This window comes from Bos taurus, chromosome 22 (genome assembly GCF_002263795.3).
Source record: "Bos taurus isolate L1 Dominette 01449 registration number 42190680 breed Hereford chromosome 22, ARS-UCD2.0, whole genome shotgun sequence".
Taxonomy (NCBI): domain Eukaryota; kingdom Metazoa; phylum Chordata; class Mammalia; order Artiodactyla; family Bovidae; genus Bos; species Bos taurus.
In genome coordinates, this window is record NC_037349.1 from 32,949,016 (window position 1) to 32,971,207 (window position 22,192).

The 22,192-nt window shown below is 38.1% G+C and overlaps 1 protein-coding gene across 1 annotated transcript in view; it reads right to left on the reverse strand.

Moving 5' to 3' along the window:
• Window positions 1-16,269: 16,269 nt before the first annotated feature.
• Window positions 16,270-22,192, reverse strand: part of TAFA1 (TAFA chemokine like family member 1) — a 508,893-nt gene continuing 502,970 nt past the window's right edge. The window contains 1 exon segment of the mRNA NM_001099727.1: window positions 16,270-17,391. Coding sequence (NP_001093197.1) covers window positions 17,374-17,391 — 18 coding nt within the window. The 3' untranslated portion in view covers window positions 16,270-17,373.

Below are 22,192 nucleotides of genomic sequence, written 5' to 3' on the forward strand. Positions count from 1 at the left end.
TAGCTGAACAGTGTCAACCTGTAGATACCTGGGCTGTGACCTCCTACCTGAGCCAATTACATAATTTATAACCTGCACATTCCTTCTCATATCTGCAACTAAGTGGCAAATACCCACATGAAAGCAAGATTTCTGTCATCATCTGTATCAGAGGTCTACCAACCATAACTTGTACACCAAATCTAGCCTGTTGCTTGCTTTTGTAAATGATTTTGTAAATAAATTATACAGGGATATTTATGCATTGTCTATTCCTCCTTTCATGTTCTGATGGCAGAAATCAATAACTGCCTGCAAAGTCTAACATAATTATTTTCTGGTTCGTTATGGAAAAAATTTTGTTGACCCATGATCTAGGTATTTGATGTAAAAAATGTCTATATCTAGTTATCTGTTAAAACCTGGTTGATTCCATTTTTAGCTTTTTCTTCAGGTATTTCACGTTTATTGTGGCACCTGCTTTTTCCTATGCAGCCTATTAAGCAACGCTGAGGTCACTGGTAGGAGACAATAGTTTAATCCTCTCATCTGTATGGGAGAAAATATTTGCAAATGAAGCAAATGATATGGGATTAAGCTCCAAAATATACAAACAGCTTATGCAGCTCAATATTAAAACAAAAACAAAAACCCAATCAAAAAATGGGCAGAAGATCTAAATAGGCATTTCTTCAAAGAAGACAGATAGCTAAAAAGCACATGAAAAGATGCTCAACAGCACTAATTATTAGAGAAATGCCAATCAAAACTACAATGAGGTGTCATCTCACATCAGTCAGAATGGCCATCATCCAAAAACCTACAAACAATAAATGCTGGAGAGGGTGTAGAGAAAAGGGAACCCTCTTACACTGTTCATCAGAATGTAATCTGGTACAGCCACTGTGGAGAACAGTATGGAAGTTCCTTTAAAAAAACTAAAACTAGAGCTACGATATGATCCGTCAATTCTACTCTTGGGCACATATCCCGAGAAAACTGTAATTTGAAAAGATACATGCACCCCAGTGTTCACTGAGGCACTATTTACAATAGCCGGGACGTGGAAGCAAGCTAAAAGTTCATCAACAGAGGAATAAAGAAATATCTATTTCTTTATATATACACACACACACACATATATACATACACACACACAATGGAATGTGACTCAGCCATAAAAAAAGAACGAAATAGTGGCATTTGCAGCAAGATGGATGGATCTAGATATTGTCATACTAACTGCAGTCAGACAGAAAAAGTCAAATATCATGCATCACTTACATGTGAAATCTAAAAAAAAGGTACAATTGAATATGTCTACAAAACAGAAATAAGAGTTACAGATGTAAAAAACTTATGGTTAGCAGGGCATAAGGTGAGGGGAGGGATAAATTGGAAGATTGGGATTGACATACACAAACTGCTGTATGTAAAATAGATAACTAATAAGGATATACTGTATAGCACAGGGAACTCTACTCAGTACTCTGTAGTGACCTATATGGGAAAGGAATCTAAAAAAGAGTGGATACATATATGTGTATTACTAGCTGATTCACTTTGCTACTTGCCTGAAACTAATACAACGTTGTAAATCAACCATACTTTAATAAAAATTAAACAAACAAAAATGTCAGCACTGGCCTTATGAGGCTTTAAGCAGAGAGCTCAGCCATGTTGTACCTGTACTTCTAACCCATAGAAGTTGACATAATAAATGTATGCTGCTTTGAGCAAAAAAGACCAAACAACTCAAAAAGAGATAGCTTCAATCATAGGCAATGAATGTGGAGAGATGTTACTAGCATCTGTTGTTATTTTTTTCCTGAAATACCTTTGCCCTCCTACTAATTTGTCACAGCTATTTTTTTTCCAGCCAATTTTTCTTTTAAAGAATCATTAAGAGAAACATTTGATTTCATTTTATTATGTAAACGTTACTTTGCCAAGAGAACAAAATCATCGCTTGACTTTACAGCAAATTCCCACTTACTCCCAACCTCATCGAACCATACTGTGGAACATGAACTGTGATGGAGGAAAACAGGTAATGGTTGAAGAGCATCAGACCATTTCAAACACTAGGATTGCAGCTCATCTGCTTGAAACACGGTTAAGATATTATGCTTATTTTATGTCTCTGGTCAGCAGGAAAAAGATCCAGTTTATTGGGTTAGAGCAAAACGCTTGATAGTGTTAAGATACCTATCACGGGGCTTAATCCTCTTCCAGGAAAAACTAGTCTGACCTGAAACAATTTTTTTCTCTAAAGGGTCTTCTTTTATTTCCATCTTCTCCCTACTTCTGCTCAACTAAAAAGGGTTTGTGAAAATACAATTTGCTCTCTATAAAGTGCTTACTCTGCAACACATTCTCAATCTTCCTCCATCCTAGGGAATGGGCTTTTTGATGAACTTCATGGACGGTGGTTCTCATCAAGAGAAAATATAACAGGCTACAATCCACTGTGTTGGTTCACACCAACTCCATCACTCTGATTAGTTTAAAGCAAATCACATCTATAATCAATTGTCATGGATGGGACTTATTTGAATCTTGACTCAAGACTTTACTGAAAAATTGTAAGACAATCAGAAGAGCACAAATATCGCTGACTTGTTCTTTGATATTAATGACATCATTGTTGATTAGTTTTGATAATCATATTGTGACTTTAAACAAATTATCTTTAAAAAAATTCCTTGTTGTAGATAGTCTGACATATTTACAGATGAAATGGTATGATATGCTTCAAAATAATCTAGGGTGGGGGCAGTTGGTGATGATGTGGACAAAACAAGAGGGGCTGTGTACTGGTATTTATCAAAGCTGCCTGGTGGGTAAACAGGTTCATTATATTATTTGATCTTCTTTTGCTTATGCTTGAAACTTTCTGTAATAAAAAAAAATTAAAAAAGGAAAAGAGCCCCAGCATGGAACAAAATGAAGCCAGCAATCCTCAAGTATGTTCAGGGGCTTTGACCTTAGAGTTGGCAGTTTGAAGAGCTCACAGGGCAGGGCAAGGTCTCTAAAGATTCACTTTTTAATCAAATGTTTAATTTAGGTTTACAGCTATCAAATCCAAAACCTATAGGACTCCAAAGCCCCCTCTGTAAAATCCGTATGTCTCACATACACATACCTCTCAGATGTCATTGAAATCTGATAAACGTCTCAGAAATTATAAAACCAACATAATGACCACCATTTTCTTATAAATTAAAAGCATCTCCCAGTAGGCTTTGAGCCTATCTTGAATTTCTCTAAGAGTGTTTCTGATCTGACCCAAATCTTTATTCTTTGTTCAAGCTGATTTCTTATTCTTTTTAGAAATCAGCTTTAACAAATTTGAAATGCTGAGTGATCAGTTTGAAAACTAGATTCCAGTTTATTCAATGAGATAATGAACTGTATGCTCAGATTATAATATTTGACCAAAAGAGTTTTTTTATTTCCAGTTGTAGAAGTTGCAGTGCTTATGTTAGGAGGCCAAATGTAACAATTGCTGAAAAATACCAGACATGTCACTAATTATACTATGAACTTGAAAAATCCACTATTGTATTTAGGAAGAGAATGGCTTTTTTTTTTTTTTTAAAGTAAAATGCCTTCTTTTCTCCTCTCTGGGACTAGAGCCAATGTTTAAAGCCAGATAACTATTTCATTAAAATCCCATCCCATGAGTGGCAATGGTTCAAAGAAGACTGTAGAAAGCATTCTCACAGTGATTTCAGTCCATGGCCAGCAGTCTGGGATATTACTTTTGAGAAAGTCTGGGTTGCATCGCCCAGCCCTTCTAACCTACTCTGGGGTGTATTTTATTTTGAAAAAGATTGCAAATAAAAATGAAGTATTTTGAGAATTTTAGACTCTCCTTGAAACTGTTAAAAGATCTCCTTGTGTGTACCAACACGTGATTTGGGAATTACTTAGATCCTGATTTTAAGCCTTCGGCACTTGGTAGGGGCCAATTCATGAAACGAAAACCTGAAAAAATTCTTTGCTCTCTGTGTGTGTGTGTGTGTGTGTGTGTGTGTTTGACACCAGCAGCCTCTGGTGCTTCAACTCTGCCAACAGCTATTCAGATTCATATTTGAAACCACGGTCTGTGCCTGGAGGGTCTCTTAACTGCTGTTTTAAATGCAAAATCAAGTAAGAATAAAAAATATCTTTGAGGAACAGAAAAACTTCCTAAATAGCTGGGAAGCCTTTTTTTTTTAAACCCTCTACCTCAAACCACCATTGAACTACAAAGTTGCTGAGTTCCTTCTTGATGATGAGTTGAGAAACACATCATCATTGAACTGTAAGGGCTGTTGCAAATTCTGAGAAATACCACACATCCTAATAGTATTAATTTAGGAAAAACAAACAAACAAACAGAATCCTGCAATTTATTTAATGGATCACTGGGCGAGAGTATATTCTGCATGGCTGTTTTACAAATCACATGCAATGGGAAGGAGACGCAGGTGAAATCACCAACAAATACAGCTTCAGTAGTCCTTGAAGTAGTCTCTAAGTGATGGTGGATGTGTGCAGAGTCACTTCAGTCATGTTCGATTCTTTGTGACCCTATGAACTATAGCCCACCAGGCTCTTCTATCCACGGGGTTCTCCGGGCAAGAATACTGGAGTGGGTTGCCATACCCTCCTCCAGGGGATCTTCCCAACCCAGGGATTGAACCTGGGTGTCTTACATCTCCTGCCTTGGCAGGCGGGTTCTTTACCACTAGGGCCACCTGGGAAGCCCTAAGTAATGGTAAGTGGTGACTAACTGTCAGTTTGGAAATCGAGAAAGTCATGGTGCAAAATATTTATATGGTTCGATTATTTTTGCATTTGATTATTTTTGGTTTGATTATTGTTACAACTGCAGCTCTCAACAAGGGCAGTATCTTATCCTCAAGGATCATGTGGGCATGTGTGCAGTGATTTCTTGGCTGTTACAGTGGTTGTGGGCTGCTATTACTGTGTGGTGGGCAAGGAGGAGAAAGGATGTACGCCCTGAAGTGCATGAAATACTCCTGCTCAAGGGAGAATTACTGTCCTATTGACTTAATAATGTCACACTGAAGATTAATGTACATAAGAAAATCCATTTATGATGTTTTGAGCCCAGAACTGAGCTCAGATACAAAAAATAATATCTTTGTATTTTTTCCCTTAAAAAATTGAGGCATAATTAGCATTTCATACAATTCACCACTTTAAAACTGTTTACATGTCAATGGTTTTTAGTTGTGCAACCATCACCAATATCTAATTTCAGACTGTTTTCATCTGCCTCAAACAACCAATTAGCAGTCACTTTCCCATTCCCCCTTCTATCCCCTGGAAATGAATCTACTTCTGTAAGCAGCTCCTTGGTCCCTTTTTCTGTTTGCTCATCCTTGTTTTGCTTAGACCTTAAACATAAAGATGAGTTCATTAGGCAACATTTAACTCTGCTCCCGATTTCTGCTTTTCTAAATAAATACAACCCCTTACCTGATTTGTTGATTCCCTTCCTGGATAAAAAGGAATAAGAATGAAGAATTAAGTAGTTAAAGAATGACTGACTCTCTACCCCTAGGTTCCCCTTAGTAAATCTGCAAGTAGACTCTGCGGGCACAGGTGGACGGCAAGAGAACATTCAATTACAGGTGGACCATGTGAGCAAGACAGCATCCAAGTAAGACTGGGGTAAGTCAACAGGCCTGCGTGCAATGGAAAAATGTTGAAGACTCTGACTTCCTGCTTAATAATTAACTGTTTCCCCCTTTTCCCTTTAAAAATCGTCACTAGGGTTGGGCAGCTTCTTCAGAGTTGCTGGATTTTTCTGAACATAGCATGTTTCTTCTTTACTGAAGCTTGCTTCTCAATTTACTGTCTGTTGAGTGGTGAGCAGCCAAACATGTGTTCAGTTACACTTTTTGTGTCTATGTGCATGCTCTGTTGTGTTCGACTCTTTGTGACCACCAGAGCTCCTCTGTCCATGTAATTTTCCAGGCAAGAATACTGTCAATGTATGGCAAAACCACTACAATATTGTAAAGTAATTAGCCTCCAATTAAAATAAAAAAATTAAAAAAAAGAAAAGACCCTGATGCTGGGAAAGACTCAAGGCAGGAGAAGAAGGGGACAACAGAGGATGACATGGCTGGATGGCATCACTGACTCCATGGACATGAGTTTGAGTAAATTCCTGGAGTTGGTGATGGACACAGAGGCCTGGCATACTGCAATCCATGGGGTCCCAAAGAGTCAGACGTGACTGAGTGACTGAACTGAACTGATGTGGAATCTAGAAAAATGGCACAGACGAATCTATTTGCAAAGCAGAAATAGAGACACAGACATACAGAACAAATATATGGACATGAAGGGATAAGGGGGGGATAAACTGGGAGATTTGGACTGACATATATACACTACTGTGTATAAAGTAGGTAAGGTAGGTAACTAATGAGAACCTGCTGCATAGCACAGGGGGAAGAAAGAAGGCATAATGTGTAGGACATATATTAAGTTAACCTTAAAAATTCATTCTCGTCCCATCACTTCATGGGAAATACATGGGGAAACAGTGGAAACAGTGTCAGACTTTATTTGGGGGGGCTCCAAAATCACTGCAGATGGTGACTGCGGCCATTAAATTAAAAGATGCTTACTCCTTGGAAGGAAAGTTATGACCCAACCTAGATAGCATATTCAAAAGCAGAGACGTTACTTTGCCAACAAAGGTCCATCTAGTCAAGGCTATGGTTTTTCCAGTAGTCATGTATGGATGTGAGAGTTGGACTGTGAAGAAAGCTGAGCACCAAAGAATTGATGCTTTTGAACTGGGGTGTTGGAGAAGACTCTTGAGAGTCCCTTGGACTGCAAGGAGATCCAACCAGTCCATTCTGAAGGAGATCAGCCCTGGGATTTCTTTGGAAGGAATGATGCTAAAGCTGAAACTCCAGTACTTTGGCCACCTCATGTGAAGAGTTGACTCATTGGCAAAGACTCTGATGCTGGGAGGGATTGGGGGCAGGAGGAGAAGGGGATGACAGAGGTTGAGATGGCTGGATGGCATCACTGACTCGATGGACGTGAGTCTCAGTGAACTCCGGGAGTTGGTGATGGACAGGGAGGCCTGGCGTGCTGCGATTCATGGGGTCGCAAAGAGTCAGACATGACTGAGCGACTGAACTGAACTGAACTGAAAAATTCATTCCAATATATAGTAGATGCTGACAAATACTGTTTGATTTCACTTATATTAGGTACCTAGAGTAGTCAAATTCATAGGGTCAGAAAGCACATTGGTAGATGCCAGGGGCAGGGGATGGAAGGTGAAGAGGGGGAATGGGGAGTTAGTGTTTAATGGTACAGAGTTTCAGTTTAGGAAAGTGAAAAATTCAGGAGATAGATGATGCTGAGATTTGTTCAACAATGTGTCTGTACTTAGTGCCACTGAACTGTATAGCTAAATATGTTTAAAATAGTATGTTCTATATTATGTGACTTTTATCACAATAAAAATTAAAAAAATAATTAGATGATATCCATAATCTGATAAACCACTAAAAAGGTAGAGAGACATATCTGGCTGAAATGTTCAAGGACTTGCTCAGTTTTACATTTTTAAACCAATTCCTGCCTTCGACCATTGTGTTTCTCACTGGTTTGGTTTGGGTCTGCTTCCTTGTTCTCAGACGTCTAACTGATTCATCTTTGCAGTTGTTTCTACCTGACTTAATAGCCTTGAAGTCTTTTGGCCAGTTTCTGTAACAAGGACTGCTGACTTATGGCAAAATCATCACCCCATTATGGTTCTCACTGACTGATCAGTGATTACGCTGGCTTGCTCCAGGTGTGGCTGGAGCCTGAAGAAACAGATGCTACAGAAGTTGGGAAGGAAGAGCTTTTTCTTTACCCGCAAGCAAGGCTTCTGGGGCTGTTAAGGAACATCTGTACGTCTAAATCAAGCAATCTCGATCTAAGCAGTCAGAGCTGCTCTTCAGAACCTAAGAATTTGTTATGTTGTAAGTATCCGACTTTAAAGAGTATCTTGAATTCTATTTTGACTCTCAGTTCAGTTCAGTTGCTCATTCATGTCTGACTCTTTGTGACCCCAGGGACTTCCCTGTCCATCACCAACTCCCAGAGCTTGCTCAAACTCATGTCTGTCCAGTTGGTGATGTCATCCAACCATCTCTTCCTCTGTCGTCCCCTTCTCCTCTACCAATCATCACTCTACCAATAAGAAATTAGGCTCAGATAATCACAAATTCTGAGAAGTACAAGATTCCTTAGGCATGAATCCTTCTGTTATTGTTCAGTCGCTAAGTCATATCTGTCTCTTTGTGACACCATGGACTGCAGCACACCAGGCTTTCCTGTCCTTCACCATCTCCCAGAGTTTGCTCAGATTCAGCACCCCTAAGAGTTCTCCTCGTCTATGCTTGAATACCATTCATAGCAACAAAGCCATTACCTACTAAACAAAGTCAATCAGGTAAGTTGTTCTTAAACTGGTAAATGTTTAGTTATAAATTGCACATACTCTTTAGAAACGAGTGTAACCCCTCCTTCTAAATGAGACCTTTGAATATTTAAATACAGCTTCTCATTCTTGACCCACTTTTCTTTTTCCAAGAATCTAAGCATCAACCTCCTTCAGCTGTTCCTGATGATCATAAGTACTTTCCTCTGTCTACTTGTTTGAACTTGATTGAAACATGCCAGGTAGTCGATGACCAGTTTGACTGTGGATCATCTGCAAAACTGGTCTGTATAGCATGTCAGTTCTGTCTTTTACACAGTTGATAATAAAACAATGCACAGGACACAGCTAGGACAGTACTCAGGATTCTATTACTAGAAATCTTTCTCTAGGATACAATTATTCTGGAAATTAGAAACACTTGAATGCCACGCTTCATTATGGTTATGAGCTCACACAGTTTTTACTCTCATCTAGCCTTCTCCAGAATATACCAGGGAGCAGCAAAATGTAAAAAGCCAAATAGTAAATACTTTAGAGTTTCTGAGCATAATATCTCTGTTGTAGTCATTCAATTGATATAATATTGCAAAAGCAGCTGTGGCCATTATTCAAACTAGTAGCTGTATTACAATAAAACTTTATTTGCAAAAACAAGCAGCATTCCAGACTTAGTTTAAGGATCACAGTTCACCAATCCTTAGCTTAGACTCATATCTTTTTAATATCTAGACATAATATGTTAATCATTTAAAAAAATAATTTAGATTAATTAAAGAAAACAGTGAGGTCAATGAAAAACTTGTCTGGCATGATTTTTTTTTCTCAGTGAACCCACGCTGGCTCCTGGTAATCACTGTTTCCCTAATTATCCCCCCCAGATTTCTTAAATGATCTACTTTAGCATCTTGCCCTGGGTTGACCTCAGGATCTCTGACCTGTAGATTTCAGAATCTACTTCCTTTCCCAAACAATTTAAACTGTGCTTAACCCATACTAGACATCTAGTACCCCTCCTAGAGGTACATATTTCCACAGCACTGGCATGGTAATATTTGGACAGGGTTTTTTGTTTGTTTGTTTGTTTTTTGAACTAGGAATGTCACTTCCCTTACACAGTGGTATGCTGAAGCTGGCTCTCACAGGCTTGTGAGGGCCAACCAAGTGTATCTCTTCCCAACCTGTCACTGGTAGCTTGGGATCAACAAAAATATGTACAAATTAGAGCTTCCCTCCTTCTGCCATCACTGCACCCTGGGTACTTAAATCCTTGAGGAGGACTAGATGTTCTCTTCCAAATTTCTTCCCCTATCTTGAGTTATTTTTCTCTTAATAACATCCCTTCCAGACATTTTAGCCAGCAGGTAACTTTTATCAACATAGAAAAACCAGAAACAACATAGCTGCTCGAAAGTCCTGGATTCTGCATCACCTGTATACCACTGGCCTCACCCAGTCGCTGTGTCCTTTTCATATAGCTACAAAAAGGTTTTGACATTGACCTTACCGTGTCTGGAAGTCAGTTTAAGTCATAAGTCAGTGTAACTCGATCATATTCTTAGAGGTCTCTGTCACTGTCATATACAGTCTTCACTCTTTATTTGCCTTGCAAAATCTTATGCCTATGGCCTTTAAAATTTCAAACTGGTACTTTAACTAGTTCACCATTTCCCCTACAATTACAACGTGTGGTTGCCTGCACAGAATGCCATTTCTGAGAACCACTGCAAGAAGTTTAAGTCATTTCCTGGGTTATAACTAGAGATCAGGGTTCGTCTAACCCAGTGCATTTTCTAGGATGCCATCCACGTTTTACCACGTGGTTTTTAGAAAATACTAGTATTGGAGACAAACTTGGAATTTCCTTATTATTAATTCAATTTGAATCTTGTTCATTGGCAATGAGGGTAGCTAGCTGGGAACAAGGTGAATCAGAAGGGACTAAAGGTTTCTCTGTCTGAGTTACCTCTAAGAGATACAGCATAACCTTACTCTTGTTTTATCACGATGGCCTTGGATAACTGAGTCTATAAAATGGCAATTGACTGATGTAGCTGAGACCTGAATCTAAGCTATCAGCTCCTCCATGAAGGGAAAAGCATGATTCACTGCTCTGTCCTCAGGCTCTGACAAGGAAATGCTCCACATATGTTTACTAAATACTACAAAAACCTCCTTACTGATCTCAGCTCTAGTTGGTGCCCTTCCCATTTTTCTCCATTTTGGAAATAGAGTGGTCATCTTAAAATATTGCCTTTGGTGGGTCTTTCCATAGGAAGACCTTGAGACAAAGATTTCAATGCAACGAATGTATTCGAGAGGTAAATCCAGGCAGCACTGAAAATGAAGTAAGGAAGTGAAAAGAAGTCAATAAAATTGTTATGAGCATGCCATGGCTTTGGGCAACTGGGGCTCAGTGTTAGTACTTCTGAAAGACAAAACAGAACTATGCTGTCCAGTAAGGTAGCCGCCTAGCCACATGTGATTGTCTAGTAAGTTAATAAAATTAAATAAATGTAAAAACCTCTTATGTCACAGTTGACACATTTAAAGTGCTCAATAGCCATACGGAGCAAGTGGCTACCGTATTGGACAACTCAGATACAGAACATTTTCACACTACAGAAAGTTCTACTAGACATCATGAAAGGTCAGACCCGTGCACTAATGAGGGTTATGTGTGAATTTGTATGAATATTTTGCCTGAATGACAAGAGGGTAAGATGCGGGGGAGGCGGGGAGTAGGCTGGTGATGACATTGTGCATAGTTGTTGAACATTGTCCTACGAACCAGACAACTCTGGCCATGAACTCTGGCCAACTCAAGTCTTAACGGCAGTGATCAAGTGTAGATAATATTGGCATTTTCCAGTGGTTTAAAAACATTAGCAATAGTAGTGGCAGATGGGGAATTCGACAAAGTTGAACAGAGATCTGTCTAGTAACCTGAGAACAACAAGAGTTTGCCTACTGCTTTCCATGTATAACACATTTCCATTTTCTCTAGTTTCCTAGTCTTCCCATAACCTTTAAACTTTGTACAATGATCTGCATTTTACAGACAGGAAAACTCAAGAGGAAGAGGTTACAAATTTTCTAGGTTATAAGTGGAGGGTGAGGACCCAAATCTTCAAGGGAGATTGGAAGTTCTTTTGGCTTCCAATCCTAGAACTTTTTTTTTTTTTTAATACATACAGTGCTTTTTAAGTCTGGAATGTAAAAGGGAGAAGAGGAAATATGACAGTGGTGAGCTGAATGAAAGGGGTGATGGGGTGAGAGGCCTTGAGAGCTTCTCCATCTGGCCTTCTAGAGGAGGATCCAGATCACGGGACAAAGAACTTAAGAATTCACACATGTGAGTGTGGGAGGGTGTGTGCAGGATGAGAAAGCAGAGGAAGGAGGCCGTTTCCATTGGGCAGGTAGTACCTAGCATTTTTCCCTTAAACTAAATGTTCAAGCCTCTCAGGTGTTTTAGCAGCTGCCTATGGGAGATTCTGATCTGACACTGCTTCTTTCTAGCCCCTAAAATTGGCTCCCACGGTGGTTTGGTGACCCCAATGGTGGAATCTATGGAGGTTTAATCCATTTACTCTATTCTGGCACAGGGGCTGACCTCTTTTTGCAACCCTGGCATGCCCCTATTCGAGTATAACTGATATCCATTGCTGTGCACATAGGGTTCCCAGTGGCAAAAGCAGGAGAGGTTGCAGGTTCCATGCAATGGACTGCAGACAAACTCTAACGCCACTGCATTTTTTCCACCACCAGAGGAAGTACACAAGAATGCAGATCCTGAGAAGAATGCCATTGTAGGCCAGATTTGCAAACCAATGTCTCATAGACAAAACAGAATCTTCGGTCATATCTTTTAATAAAAGTTCAGTAAGTTATAAATATGCACAATTTGGAGATTTCATATAAACCTTGGAATTTCTGGATTTTCTTATAAAACACCCCCAAAACAGAAGAACTGGGCCATATTAGCACACCAATGCTAAGCGGGAGTAACAGGCTGGGACCAAATGCTGCCTGCCGGAACCTGCCAGCTACATCGCAACCCTAATCATGTGTGCTTTGGCAGTGACATGTGACTTTGGTTAGCTAACAAGTGTTACTTGCCTAGCTCCTGTTGGCATACATATCTTATAGGCCCTGGTTGGGAACTACTTGTGAAATAATTATACTTTTCTTATTTATAAAACAGTAATTGACTCACAGATGTAGAAAACAAACTTATGGTTACCAAGTAGGAAAGGAGGGGTAGGGATAGATAAATTGGGAGATTGGAACTGACGTATTCACACTACTATATACAAAATAGATAAGCCATAAGGATCTACTGTATAACACAGAGAACTCTATTCAACACTCTGTAGTGACCTATATGGGAAAATAATCTAAAAAAGAGTGGAGATATGAGTGTGTGTGTGTGTGTGTGTGTGCACGCGCAGCAGATGATTCTCTTTGCTGTACAGCAGAAACTAACAATATTATTAATAAACTATATTGCAATAATAATTAATTAAAATGTATTTACAGATCATATTAATAAGCCACTTCTAACCCCTCTGTAAACAATGGCCACATATCCATGTTGTTGAGAACCATTGTCATAAGGAAAGTCTGGCCTCAGGTTTTTCCTCATGGCATGAGTGGAATCTAATCCAGGGTTAGAGTCTCGCTAAGGAGGTGGGAAGTAGAGCTGGGCTTTAAATATAGTCAGTTGTGTTTGGGGTCCTGGCTTTCATGTTTGGTAATTGGTTATTATTATTTTTTTAAATAATGTAGCTTGCTACCAAAATCAATATATGAGAGCTGAACATTTTCTTTTTGAAAATGAAACAAACTACCTAAGGAAATAAATAAATGAGAGCCACTGTTGACCAAAGATGTCAGCATAATGTAACTTCTACTGTGAGGCTCCTGAGATCTTTTATAAGGAAAAAATATCCTGAACTATCCAACCTAAAATCTTAAAATCTTTATTAGCAGGAGATTTGTGTGTGTTGGTGCAATTAGTAGCTTCTTCTTAAATTTACTTTGAAGTGTGAATATGATTTTATTTTATCACTTTTGTATAATGTCCACGGGCACTACAAAATCATATTCTATTACTGCTGCATGAGCTCTGATTCTCTACATTCCATAGAAAGCCTTTTACGTTGCTTTCTTATGTTTATAAACTAGGTGGAAGTGACTTGAGCCCTAGAATTTGCTAGACACTAAATCTTTTATTTGGAAGGCAGACAGATAGTGAAAAGAGACATGATACACTTTGTCAAGCAAAACCAAATAGATTTTGAAATGGGACTGTCAAGCTTAATTAAAACAGAAACTCATTCATGACACGATATTTGACCTTCTAAGGAGGAGTGCATATCCCATGCAGGTGAGGAATGTGTGAATTGTCTCATATAAACAGTTTTTATACCCTTCATAACTTATTTTAGCAGTGACAATGCGAGGTGGCACAATATACTGCACTATAAAATCACTATATTGCTTGGTGAAACTTACATTGGATTTGATCAGAAAAAGATATGAACTGTGTGTTGGTGAAAACATTCTTCATTGTTCTATAATGGGAAAAGAAGTAGTTAAACATCTCAGTGTGCTTGCCAAGTCCATTTATGGTAAATGCAATTACACACACAAAAAAGTCAGCAAATAAGCTTTACCTTCCTTGAAAATCTTTGTCTTATGAACTGAGTCATATTTCCCTTTTACCATGAGAAAGGATTTGGAAGAAACCCTTGGCGTTTGCTCTAATTATGTTGTAATATTATTCATCATTCTTGATTCAAAAGCTCAATATCAGTATTAGTCACACCACACTGAGCTCTTTATTAACCAGAAATACGTGATATACTTTTTAAAACCATATACATTCAGATTCAATAGGCAGATGGTAGTTACTGAAAATTCCCCAAACTGCTGCAAGTTAAATTTAAACACAAGTTGATGGTTCACACATTTTGGTAAGGGACTTGGATAAATGGAAACTGAATTTGATGACATTTACGAATATTTTCACTGTTTTCTTGGATGATTGCTTGATTCTGATGTGGTCTTTTCTTTCCCCCTCCCCCCCTTCTCTTTTCTTCCAACTCTTTCCCAGGGAATTTACCGCATTAAATGAACAACAGATGAACTAACAACAGACATGGACCTCTAGACTGGATCTTTCATTGACTTACAGGCTCTAGTTACAGAACGGAAAAAGCTGTGAACCCCACATGCTGAGAATCATGAGTACGGTCCACATGTGTGAGGCCATAGAAAACAAAAAATTTGCTTCTCATTGGATTTTTTATTCAGGACAAACACTCTTCAAAGGATATTCCAGAAAATACTAATCTTATAGAAAAGGCCACATGGTCAGATATTTTGAGCAGTAATAAGGCTTGCTGCTGCTGCTACTGCTGCTAAGTCGCTTCAGTCGTGTCCGACTCTGTGCGACCGCATAGACGGCAGCCCACCAGGCTCCGCCATCTCTGGGATTCTCCAGGCAAGAATACTGGAGTGGGTTGCCATTTCCTTCTCCAATAAGGCTTGCAGAGTTTTTTAATGGAAATAGTCTCATTTTGGTTCATCTTATTTAAGAATGTTAGAAGATTGTATGTAAAAATCCAGACTTCTGGTTCTCTAGAAAAACTGAGGACGTGACAATACAGTATACCTATCCGCACACAGAAATAATTTCTTGCAGCTTCTATTAGTCAGCAAACGAGTGCTCCATTAGTCAAGGACCACTCAACATGTTTGGATTCTGGAAGCCTTTTACTTTACTCCCCCTGTTTTAGTCTTTCTTGAGGACACACAGTATCTTTTGATGTATTAAAGGCTCTGAGAATCCCTTCGAATACTTCTACTTTATTTTGTTGGAAAAAATTTCCCTAATATATTTGATTACAGAAATCTATTGCTCCACATTTTGGGATGTACTGTTCTAGATAAATCTTGGGATTTATGACTTCAGTTTTCACCTCTGAAATTTATAGATGAAATCAATTTGTAACGTATTACATGGTACATGGATATGGACCACAAAATTCAAGCAATTCTGAATTGTTGGTATGAATTTTATGCTACCTCCTAGAAAATATTTGTTAAAGTGTTTAGGAAGCTCAGATTTTGCAATAAGGTTTCCATTTCCATTTTTGGATGCTTCTATAGACATTCAAAATGCAGAACAAATCCACCTAGAGTATTTATATATTCAATCAGATTTCAAGGTATATTAGAAAAGATGAAGAAGCCTCTGGATTTTACCCAAAGGTTAACTGAAAAATCCACTCTAAGAGACTCACTGTGCCGCTGATCTAGTAACAGGCCCTAATAACACATATTCTGGAGAAAAGATTTTGGAGGGAAAAAACACACTTGCAGTGTGATATGATAAGTAACAGGAATGTACAGTAATATTACACTCTACCAGAGTGCTAACATAATATCTATTTAAACAAGAATTTAAGTAGATAGTCTTTCTTAAAAGTGTCAGCTAAGTAACTCTAAAAAAAGAAGATGGACACAAATTGATCTTTGGGGGGCTGAGCCCTGTATGTATCATCCAGGTGACCACTATGGAAGCCCAATAATAGGATTTGACATTTCATCTTGCTGGCTGAGAACATTGAACTTCTAGTAATGAATTTCTAGTTTTCAAATATTAGAGTTGGAAATATTGGTTATGATAGCAGCAATGACCTTGTGCAAATAATTCTTGTGGACTATGTGTCGCTACATGAATGTTCTCTGGATTTGGCTAATGCTGATCGAGGAAAAATAAATGGCAAATGAAGAGGACACAGTGATTTAGAAAGAAGTTATTTAGCAATTTAATAGGGCTGTCCAACATTTGGTCACACAGATCATTCTGAAACCTAACTGCTTTAACAGTCTTTCCATCTCATCAGAAGAGATCTCTGAATACTCTTGGAAAAATCAAATCAAATGTAGAAAGAGGTGCCATGATAAGACTCAATGCTACAGCACTATGTTATTAATTATGTCAGACTTTGGATTTAATCAGAGGACATTTCTGCAGTTTAAGATAGCTATACAAAGCCTTAAGACACTGTATTTACAGAACTTAATACAGGGATCCATATTTGACCATCACTCTGCCAGAGTCTTAACAGCATGGTGGAGTGGCTCCCTCAAGAATCCTCATTTTTCTTATCTGTGGAAAAGCTAGTAGTTCTAAAAATATTTTCCTGGAAGAGGTTAGAACGGTTATATCAATTGAATATAAAGTATGGTTGTGTAAGCCAAGCTTGCATGCTAATATTGCACAGGATAGAAAACAATAAATCAGGATGATGAGCTTCCTCGGGCCATCTGGTAGAAACAGAAGGAAGCTCTTGACTCAGTGTTGTTTTGATGCCTCAGATTCCAGGAGTCCACCTGTAGCTGGCCTTCCAGTGTCAGTGCCATGCCCACCTCTCCAAAGGGCACATGTTTTCCTTGCCAATAGCAAAAGAAATGACAAGAAAACAAAACAAAACATCCAAAACTCAAAGAGGTACACCAGCCGTCTCAAACTGTGGTACAGTTCAATTCTTGAAGAGAATATATAATATTTCAAAATATTATGTATATACATGTATTTCAAGTGGTACAAAGTAACTATAGATCCAAATGAGAAGATAGTTGATCGTTCTTCATAATCCCAAAAAATTTGCATTGAGAAAACCCATTTTTTTTCCTTAACCCACTTTCCATGGTACCGCCAAAACTTCGGGTCTTCTCACTCTAGGATACTCTGTGATACACAGTAAAATCACTGTGCTTATCTGGTAATCAGTCAAAGTGCAAATAAGAAATCCATTTGGCTTCTAATGTATAAGATGTTTTAACTTTTTAAAACGTATTTTCGCAGAGTTGGTTTTCCTTTATTACTATAACAGATGCTTCCGTTAGGTTCTTGGGTGAATCTGAAAGCAAAGAGAGAAAGAAAGAAAATTCAGGAAGAAAAGAAGGAAAAGAAGGCACAAAGAAAGATGATTAGGAGGAAAATTAAGGACACCAGGAATTTTTAGGATGTTGCTTCTTTCAAGTGCACCGAAATAAAAAATGTTCAAGTCTAGAGCAGCAGTTTTCAAACGATGATCAAAGCACATGCACAGGCCATCATATTTAATCAATTCATTACTTTTTGCCACAAGTGAGGACACAGACTCTTGGAGCAATGGTTAAGCAAGACTGCGGTCATAGGCATGCAACCTACGTAACTGTGGGGAGCCCCGTGCCGAAAAGGATTTCACACTTGGTTTAATGACCTACAACTGCCATCTTGAAATTCTTAGTAATTTTTAAAAAGGGGTTTTGTGTTTTCATTTTGCACTGAACTCTTTCTGTAAATTATGTAGTTATTCCTATGTCTGTCTGATGAGAATTTCATGAGAAGGAAATTCATTAGCCTCGTCATGTTGGTCACTCGTAAGATGCAGAGGGGTGGCATAAGGTGAAGTCATTGCCAAGGTTGGATCACATTTGTTGAGGAATTTAAGAGACCTTTGCAAGGTGAGAAACTGTTCCACTCAAACAATGATATCGTTTTCAAGGGCAATCAATGGTATACTTCTATAACCACTGATGTCATTCAATCCATTCAAATAATGGTCCCAAAGACTCATATTCCGAAGGATGCATGCATGAAGAATCACCGGTTTAGAGCATGATGATGGTTCTAATAAAGTTGAAGGTTCTATTTTAGAGTTCTAGGACTTAAAACAGTTTCCTTCATCATCTCTTAATTCTTTATAGCTTTAGAAACTGAGTATTCTGAGTCCAGGAGTGAAGTCCATTTAAAGCTTTCAGGGTTAGGTAGGAATGATAATACATGCTTGCATTCAAAAGTTGGTTGGGTCAGGGGCAGAATGTATAAGAAAACTTCACACATTTATTTTTTACTCTTTCCATACAAATAACAGATACTTTAAAACTTTGGTTTCTTATAGTCCAGTGGTGTTTATGACATTTGTTTTCACTGTCTTCTTTTCCACCAAAAGGAAGGAGAAAGAGATGTTTCTGAAACTGATCTGGAATTGCCTTTTAAAAAAAAATCTGTAATGACCCTCCCTCTCTCCCCATCCCACCCGACTTTCGGCTCTATTCTTCATGGAAGACCAGGGGCCATGTCATGACCATTATCACATTCCCAAGACTTTAACTTTAGATAATAGAGGTTTAATACTATTTATTAGTTAAAGAAATGAACGAGCACACTTGGATCATTTGTGGCAATTTTGATAGCATATTTTATTCTTTAAGAAGATAGCTTACTCTTCCTTCCTGCGATCTCTGAATACCACTCCCACTCCAGCCTCCCCTCTTTCCCCATCATTTCTCTCTCTCTCTCAGACATTTCTTGCAAAACGAATGGACTAGAGATCAAGACTGTCAAGACTCTCAGAATCTTTCACGCCTGGTGGAATTTTGAGTGAAGAAGCTGGAATATGTCAAAGCTGGTATTTTACTCCTCAGTAATATTAAAAAAAAAAACATTGGGGTGATTAGAATGGGTGGAGATATGCAAAGCCATTAGGAGGATAAGGCCAGGAGGCTGTGGACAAATGACTCTGGTGAATTGCACTGGGTGAGTCACAGGGCATACCACATCTGAAAAGATGGCTATTGTGGTTAGGTGTGTAATCTGAGGGGTTAGGTTGCAATCTGAGGTCTGTAATTTACTCTTAGGGAATGAGACTTTACAGTGTACACTAACTGTTGATCTCCTCACTAATGTGAAAGACATTAACATACTTGGATGAAGGAAATCCAAAAAACTGCTTGATATTTCCCCAGATATAAAACCAGATTACGTTCTGGTATTTTAATCTACTAATTTTCCTTCCCAAGTGATTTTGGATTTGTCCTCATTTTATTCCCTTCCTCCTCCTGTCCCCAAACAATCATTGTTCACTTTCTACACATAAATTATTACAGCATTGTCAGACAACTTATTTCCTCAAAAGGGGAAGTCTAGCTTTTTGAATTAAGTCATTCTTCCTGAATGCACAAGGGAGTAGATTCATTCCTGAAAATATGGATGATAGCCTCTTCACCTTTCACACTTATGCTTTTCCTCCATCAGTTTAAAGAAAAGAGATAAACCAATGGGTAGCCACAACCATAGGAAAAAAATCCCTAGTCAATATTTGGGCAGGTTAGTCTTGCTACAAACTACCTACAAAGCAATGTAATAATAAAAATTGAAGCCATGATCAAGTAGGAACAGGGGTAAAATTTAGCCAAATTACGTTTTTCATATATCAGTTTAAAGAAAAGGGATAAACTAATGGATATCTAAAATCATAGAAAGAAAATCTCTAGTCAATATTTAGGTAGTTTAGTCTAGCTCCAAATTCCTAACAAAGCAATTTGATAAAACAACTGAAGCTATGATCAAGCAGGAACAGTGTTAAAGTTTAGCCAAGAAACTTCACCCAGATGCACCAAGCTTCTTCTCAGAAGGCATCTATTTTACTGTGCCCATGCCATGTTTTTGGAGCACCTCTCAAGTGTGATTACTTTCTCTCCATGGTGTGGCATTCAGGAAGTTTCCTCTTTCCCTATGATTTATTCTGCCAAGTCTCCTGAAAGGAAAGCTTCTGCTTGATTCCACTTACCTTCTCTCCTTCCTTCTGAGTTTTATTGTCACCCAGATCCAATTTCCCCAAGATTTTCCTTCAGACTGTGGCCTGTTACCCTGGCTAGTCTATATTCTGTGGTGTCTGGTGGGTTAAATGAAATACTGAATTTCTAGTCTCCACCTTCCTTGAAAAATGAGCATCCTAAAAATTTAAATTAGAGCACACTTTAAACCATCTTTTGTTTATCGACATTTCAAAAAATGCTGAGAATTTTGGCTTAGTATGATTAGTTGGGAAGTAACTCACATAATAGGGAGTTTATATGGAAAAAAAAAGTGTAGTGAGAAAGACTGAAGTCCCAGGAATCTTTCCTGCAAATTTCTTTACACTGAAGCTCCTTTTAAAAAATAAGTTTGCAGGAAATTCACAGTTGCCATTAGCAATCTGAGTATGTTTCTTCAGTTTTCTGCTTTTGTTTTTTTCTTAAAGAACTCTTTGAACAAATCTTACCCATAAAACAAAAAGAGGTGATTTTTTTATTCTTCTTTTCACTTTAATAACGTCTTTTTTACCCTAAAGATTACTTCTTAAAGAACAATGAAAACATATGATTCCTAATTAAAATACATCTGTGACTTAAACTTTTAAAAGTTAAGTTGCTAGAATCAACATTTGAAGTGTGTAGGCATATTTATACTCTGATGGGGAAAAACACACAAGGCATACTAGAAAAATTCATATAAAACCTATTTTTTAGAGCATATGATCTAAGGACTTGTGTTATCCATTTATATGGGATGGAGTGCCTGTGTATATCATTTGGACTTAACTTGTGGCTTTTGTGTTTAAAAGTGTTTATTTCATCATGAATTTCTTTGTAAAGAAGGGGGAAGAAAATATGTCAATTGCAGTGTTTGGGTTTTCGTAAGGTCTGAAACATTCAGCTTTTTCTATTGCCTTCTTTTTCCTTCTCTAAAGAGAGACTTGAGAATTCTTAGTTGGCTGACGTGCCACACACATGGCTATAGAGGACTCTCTTATTTCCTTGCCTGAAATAGATACACACACCAGAAACAGGTGCATCTTCTGCTTTTAAACTGCCTGTAAGGGTGATTTATTTCTCTTATACTGTTCAACTATTTGGATTGCGTTCAACCCACCCGGTGGCATAGCGAACACAGTGCGTACTTGACTCTATTACCATTATCAGATTCCACACCATACTTTGGTGATTCAGAAGAATGTCTAGGATGTATTACTGCAAGCATGATGGTTTTAAAATATACTCCATGAAAGCCAAATAAAAGAAAATGACATGGGTCACAAATAAGCAGCACTAACGATTTCTCTCTTTTGTTTTATTTTCTGTCAGCCAAAGAGTCTTCTCATTGGTACTCTTGGAATTTTACATATCTAAATTCTGAAATATTTTGACTTGTGTTATTGTTCTTTAAGGAGTTTTAAGTCTGAAGGTACTATGAGAACAAGGATTACCATCAATATAGGGTGATTGGTTATCACTGGAATAGGGAATGGAGATTTGGCAGAGAGTATGTCAACAACATGTTCAAAACAACGGCTACTGATTTCCAACCATACTGGCTAAAATCCAGAGTAGCTTAAAACTAACTTGCAAGGGTATCTTCAAATTATCTGGTAAAATCATCTTCATGAAAAATGTAACCAAAGGGAAACCAAAAATCCATACTCCAGACCAGCTAATTAAGATGACTTCTGGAGTAAGTAGCACAAACTAGGTTCAGTTTTAAACACTCTCTTCTGTAGATGTTTCATTGGAATGAAATACAATATTCCAGATTGACTTCTTGGCACCTTCAATTTGTAGGTTAACAAGATAGGATGGTTTCGACAAGCCTTCTGGCTGCAAGCCAGGGACGTAGAGCCATTTACTGGCTAATGTGGTCAGTATAGGCAACTAAACTAGAAAAACAGAGTCTTCACTTATAAAAAGTTTCATAAAGTGTTATGTTTTCTGCATCATAAAAATCCAAGAACCAATTTTATGTTTTGAAAGGAAAATTCTGAGAAGAAAGACCAGGTTAAGACTCATGATTTAGGGGCTGGAATCAGATATGCCCTTTGAAATTCAGATCATTCTTTTGGAAACTTACAAGTTCAA